Below are 5,896 nucleotides of genomic sequence, written 5' to 3' on the forward strand. Positions count from 1 at the left end.
CTGGACACAGTGTAGGGACGTTTTAAGTTCATTCCATGTACAATTAATAGCAGAATTACTGGCAATTAAGGTGTAATATTAGGCACTAAGGACATTTGCCGGAAATCTAGGCAAATACTTTAAGAGAATGGCGCGTTGGCTACGGAGCAGCTCCATCCAAAGGCAAGTAGTCTTTTTAATTTTCTCTCTGTGCGCTTTCCGGGTGGGATGCGAGACAATTCGCTATTCTGTACCCGAAGAAATGGAGAGGGACTCCTTTGTCGCCAACATTGCAAAGGATTTGGGTGTGACAGTAAGCGAGATGGCTGCTCGTAAAGCCCGAGTCATTACTGAAAGAAGTAAACAGTATTTTCGGCTGAATCTAAGTACTGGAGATCTAACAATAAGGGAGAAGCTTGACCGGGAGGAAATCTGCCCGCACAGTGAGATCTGCAAAATATTTTTTGAAATATTTTTTGACAACCCCTTGCAGTTAATTCGAGCGGAAGTGGAAATTTATGACATAAATGATAACTCCCCCCTGTTCCCGGAAAATGAAATTATATTAGAAATCCAGGAAACCACCTCTGTTGGGTCTGGGTTCCCTCTGGAAAGTGCCCAGGATATAGATGTTGGAAGCAACAGCCTTCAGAACTACACACTCGGCCTCAATGACCATTTCTCTTTAGTTGTCAGGGCGAAAAAGGATGGCGATAAATACGCAGAGCTCGTGCTGCAGAGACAGCTAGACCGCGAAGAGAAGCCAGAGATGAGTTTAACACTAACAGCGACCGATGGGGGTTCCCCCCCCAGGTCCGGTACAGCTCAGGTCCGCGTCATAGTTCTGGATGCCAACGATAACATCCCTGTCTTTACCCGAGAAACGTATGAAGCTCACCTCCTGGAAAACAGCCCAGTGGACCACCTGGTAGTCAGAGTAGTGGCCAAGGATCCTGACGAAGGATCCTCGGGTGAAGTACGCTATTCCTTCACACAAAAATCAGAGAGACATCACCGGCTATTCCAAATAAACTCTGTCACCGGAGAAATACGAGTCGTCGGAAGGGTGGATTATGAAGAAGCTAAAATGTATGAGATGGGAGTTAGAGCCACGGATGGCGGGGGTCTGTCAGCCCACTGTAGAGTCCTCGTAGGTGTTTTGGATGTGAATGACAACCCCCCAGAGCTGGTACTGACAACCCTCACCAGATCTATAACCGAGGACTCTCCACCCCAGACAGTAGTGGCCTTGTTCAGTGTCAGAGACCGAGATTCTGGAGACAATGGGCGAACAGTGTGCTCCATCCCTGATGACGTGCCTTTCATTCTAACACCAGCCAGGAGCAACTACTATGAGCTCCGAACAGAAACGACTCTGGACAGGGAGAGAATCTCGGAATATAACATAACGATCACGACCATGGACATGGGGACACCCAGTCTCACAGCCCAGGAAACGATTTCCTTAGAAATATCGGACGTTAATGACAACACTCCGGAATTTACCCAGCGAGCTTACAGCATGTCCGTGCGGGAGAACAACAGTCCGGAGCTGCTGATTGGCAGCGTCACCGCCCTGGACACGGACGCAGGGCAAAACGCCCGAGTGACCTACTCGATCCTGCGCGGCCCGGGCGTCGCCGCGTCCTCCGTCTCCATCAACCCCGAGAGCGGCGACATCTACGTGCTCAGGGCGACGGATTACGAGGAGGAGCGCGAGTTCGAGGTGGGCGTGAGAGCGACGGACGCCGGGTCCCCGGCGCTCAGCTCCGAGGCCGTGCTGCGCGTCGTGGTGCTGGACGAGAACGACAACGCGCCCTTCGTGCTGCACCCGCTGCAGAACAGCACGGCGGCGTGGAGCGAGCTGGTGCCGCGCTCGGCCGAGCCGGGCTACCTGGTGACCAAGGTGGTGGCGGTGGACGCGGACGCGGGGCAGAACGCCTGGCTGTCCTACCAGCTGCTCCGCGCCACGGAGCCGGGGCTCTTCGCCGTGGCGCTGCACAGCGGCGAAGTGAGGACGAGCCGGCCGCTGACGGAGCGCGACACGGTGAAGCACAGGCTTATTGTGCTCGTCAGGGACAGCGGGGAGTCGCCCCTGTCCTCCTCCGCCACCCTCAACATCCTGCTCGTGGACGGCTTTTCCGACGCCTACCTGCAGTCCGCTGATGCCGCCGCCGCCGCCGCCGCCGAAGGGGCCGACACAGGCGCTTTAACCATGTACCTAACCGTCTCCCTGTGCCTCGTGTCCTTCCTCTTCCTGCTCTCCGTCGTGACATTTGTCCTGCTCAAGGTGTGCCGGAGGAGAGGGGGCGGGGAGCAGTACACCAGTGCTCCCGGCACGTTGTATGGCGACGGCAACTTGCCGAGAGACTGGGTGGATGTGTCGGGGACCGGCACCCTGTCCAGGAGTTACCGATACGAAGTGTGCTTGAGCACGGGGTCGGGGAGCAGCGAATTCCGGTTCCTGAGGCCCCTCGTGCCCTGCCCTCCGCAGCAGGGGGGCTGCGTCGTGACGGGCTCCGGGAAGGAACGGGATCTTCTCACCGACTCTCATGCGCCCACCGACTTGGAAGGCGCCGACCAGGTAAGCGTTGGGTGGGCTCTTCCGCCCTTCATTCACTATGAATAGGTCCTCATCTTTTTGGACTGGCGAATGTTGTTCATGTGTTTTCCCTTTTCAAAAATCTGCTTTCCTTTATAGTGAACGCAGGGCCTGATTCTTTCACAAGTGACTATGTTTCGATTACATTAACCACCTGCAATCAACAGACGTGATATGTGCCTGACAGCATTAATTTCTCCTTAAAGCAGCCTTACTTTTTAGAGTACTGGTGCGTTGTATAGGGACGTTGGAAGGGAATTACCAGCCCGCTTTGCTAGTAATTATTTGGAACCTTCTAATAGGGTCTGTTTCTTATAGAGAGGAGAAGAAGTCAGGTTTCCTCATTTTATTTCCAGCGTAATTATTACCGTGAAAGCCTTAGGTAAAAATGAGAGATGTCTGGCAATATCCAGTCAATTACTTAATAAGTTGTAGATTTTCTTCGAAATAGCAGTCAATTGATAGTGTGTGTTTTAGGAGAAGTGTACAATAACAGAGGTGAATTTTTTCAAGAGGATGTTTCAAACACACAATATACATATTACTATAAAATCCTAGTTGGTTACAGTTTTCAGAATGGATGAGACTACTTTTCCCTGTGGCTTTACCTTTCCCGTCATTGACTTCTATCATAACCATGTTTCCAGGGCGACTGCTCAGCACTTTCTCCAGTGTCCTTCTAAGGCCATTATTCTGCATTCCTTTATGCCCATGTGCTCATTATAGGTCTGTTGCCTAGGTCTCCTACGACCCATCAGCTCCTATCAGACTGAGCATCCTCTTTCTCATCTTCCCTCGGAGGTTGAAAAGCTGATCAGAGAGTACTATCGTTTCATTACACTTCAGGAGAAGGAAATCGAAGCCTGTGGAGTCAGTCCATTTGATCGCCGCCTTGATGTTTTTTACGAGCTACTGTCTCCTAGAAAGAAACAACTGCTTTTGTTCTCTATGTTTCTGGTAGCTATCACTAACCAGTTTATACAGTTCCACTCTCAGTGATTTATTAAAGGGAAGCCTAAAGGACAGCGGTACAGAAGGAGAAATCCCATCAGGATATTACTGTCAGTATTTAGGTCCGGAGTTTCCAGTATTGTCCTTGAAAGATTATTTCTATGCTCTCATTTACACGTTGAAGACTTGGATTGTATAGTCGATCGACTAGGAATACAAACTGCTCTTTACCTACAAAACAGTTTCCCCTATAGCGCAGGCACGTACTGAATGCACTGTAGAGGGAAGGGAACTATAATTTCTATAATACCGGGTTGTTGTTTTTGTTGTTCATGAGATGATGATGACAATCATGATTTTTTTACATCCAAATAATACAGATCTCTGGAGAGAATCGTTCACTAACATAATTAATGATGGTGAGCTGGAAGGTGCGAATTTACTGCAAGGAAAGGGTGAATTGAATTAGGGAGTCAAGTTTAACATTGAACTGGAGACAAGAGACCGTTTGAGGTTGGTGATTTTCACCGATAACATTTTTCAGACACTGTAGAGCAGGGGCGGGCAATTATTTCGGGTGGAGGGCCGCTTACTGAGTTTTGGCAAGCCATCGAGGGCTGCATGACAGGCAGCCAGGGCAGATAAATATTGCTTGTCTAAATGTTTTAGGGGCACCGCAGGCCGGCTAGAATGGCCTGGCGGGTCGCATCGGCCCACGGGCCGCATTTTGCCCACCCCTGCTGCAGAGCCTCTGTCTAAAACCAAAGCCTGTCAAACACGCATTCCACTCGCACGTGTTCTTTTCAAGGAAAGGGGAATCTGTAGAAAGAAATTATGAGCTCTGTTTTTCAGAATTTTTTAGACCCGCGGCTTTTTGACCGAGGAAAGCATTCCCCACACCAGGCCGCCAAGATGGTGGCATAATCCTAGTCGCGAGATGGCGCCGCGCTAGGCCGAGCCGGGCTACCTGGTGACCAAGGTGGTGGCGGTGGACGCGGACGCGGGGCAGAACGCCTGGCTGTCGTACGAGCTGCTCAAGGCCAGCGAGCCGGGGCTCTTCGCCGTGGCGCTGCACAGCGGCGAAGGCAGGCACCGCCGGCCGCTGACAGAGCGGGACCCCTCCAGGCAAACACTTGTGATCGTCGCGGAGGACAACAGGAAGCCGCCGCAGTCCAGCACGGCGATGCTGCACGAGCTGCTAGTGGACGGCTTTTCCGGTGGGCACGTGCGACTCGGGGACGCCCCGGCGGGACAGGAGCAAGAGCCGGACGGCACCGTCACCGTGTACCTTGTCATCTCCTTGGCGTCCATTTCATTTCTTTTCCTCGCCGCTGTCGTGTCCTTAGTTGTTGTCAAGCTCCATCGGTCGCGGCGCGCGGAGGAGCGCTACCTGCCTGCGGTGTGAGCCTGCCCCGCGCCACCCTCCTTCCCCGCGGCAGGTGGCGACGTCGGCTCCGGATCGCTGTCCGGGAAGTTCAAGTACAACGTATGCTTAACCACTGGGTCCGTCAACAGCGAGTTCCACTTGGTCCGGCCCTTGCTTCCCAGAGGCCCCGCAGAGCAACCCGATGGCCGGGAGGTCCCGACGGGGGCGCGGCCTTCCCAGGAGATGGCAAACGTCGTGGACGAAGGGCCGGCGGTGGCACAGGTGAGGGCTCCTTTCACACAGGCAGCTGGGGAGCACTGAGGCACCGGGCCGGGGGGAGTGGAGGTGTTGAGAAGGAATCACAGATCCCTGTGTTTTCTCTTAATATTTAAGTCTCGACTAATCCGCATTGACCTGGTTGTAAGACATCGGGACAGCAAACGCCAAGGGGAGGCACCACGGAACGTTTTATTCTAGGCAGCGGATGCCCCTGCACCGGTGATTCTGTATCAAGGTGTAGTGGCACCCTGGTGTGCCTAAAAACCATCTCAAGGGTGCCCCAGGGTGCCACACAATGTCAGCGCTGCGAAGTGCGTAGACATCATTCCCAGGCTTTACCCATCGATTTCACAAAGGAACGAAGTGTAAAAATAGTTTGGCCTCTTGTGACCGTTGTGACTCTGCAGCAGAAGAAATGTTCTCTTACATCTATGTAGTCAACGTTAAATGAATGAAAACAAGCAGCTGATAGTGTCCGAGGGATGCGCCAAGATCCGTGAGAAGTGCCCTAGTCTAACGCGGTGGCATACGACTGCCCTACAACTTGCATTAGCTCAGCCAGGCCCAAGCTGAGTCACGAGGTGGCGCCATTGGCCAAGCTGGAGCTGAAAACTGGAGATTCCCGGATCCGGCTGCTCTCTGCACTCAGGCAAGCAGAGCTGGATGCAGACAGCAGCGGCTGCTTGCCGGGATCTGAGGGCTGCTGATTCCAGTGGCAG

At 52.9% G+C, this 5,896-nt stretch overlaps 1 protein-coding gene across 1 annotated transcript in view; it reads left to right on the forward strand.

Annotated features, from left to right (window-relative positions):
• LOC106722891 (protocadherin beta-15-like) overlaps positions 1-5,896 on the forward strand; it is a 10,458-nt gene continuing 4,562 nt past the window's right edge. Inside the window, exon 1 of the mRNA XM_025191584.1 lies at positions 1-2,563. Within this exon, the coding sequence (XP_025047369.1) occupies positions 128-2,563 (2,436 nt within the window). The 5' untranslated portion in view covers positions 1-127. The remainder of the gene's footprint in view (positions 2,564-5,896) is intronic.

This window comes from Alligator sinensis, unplaced genomic scaffold (assembly GCF_000455745.1).
Source record: "Alligator sinensis unplaced genomic scaffold, ASM45574v1 scaffold1205_1, whole genome shotgun sequence".
In the NCBI taxonomy this organism is placed as follows: Eukaryota; Metazoa; Chordata; order Crocodylia; family Alligatoridae; genus Alligator; species Alligator sinensis.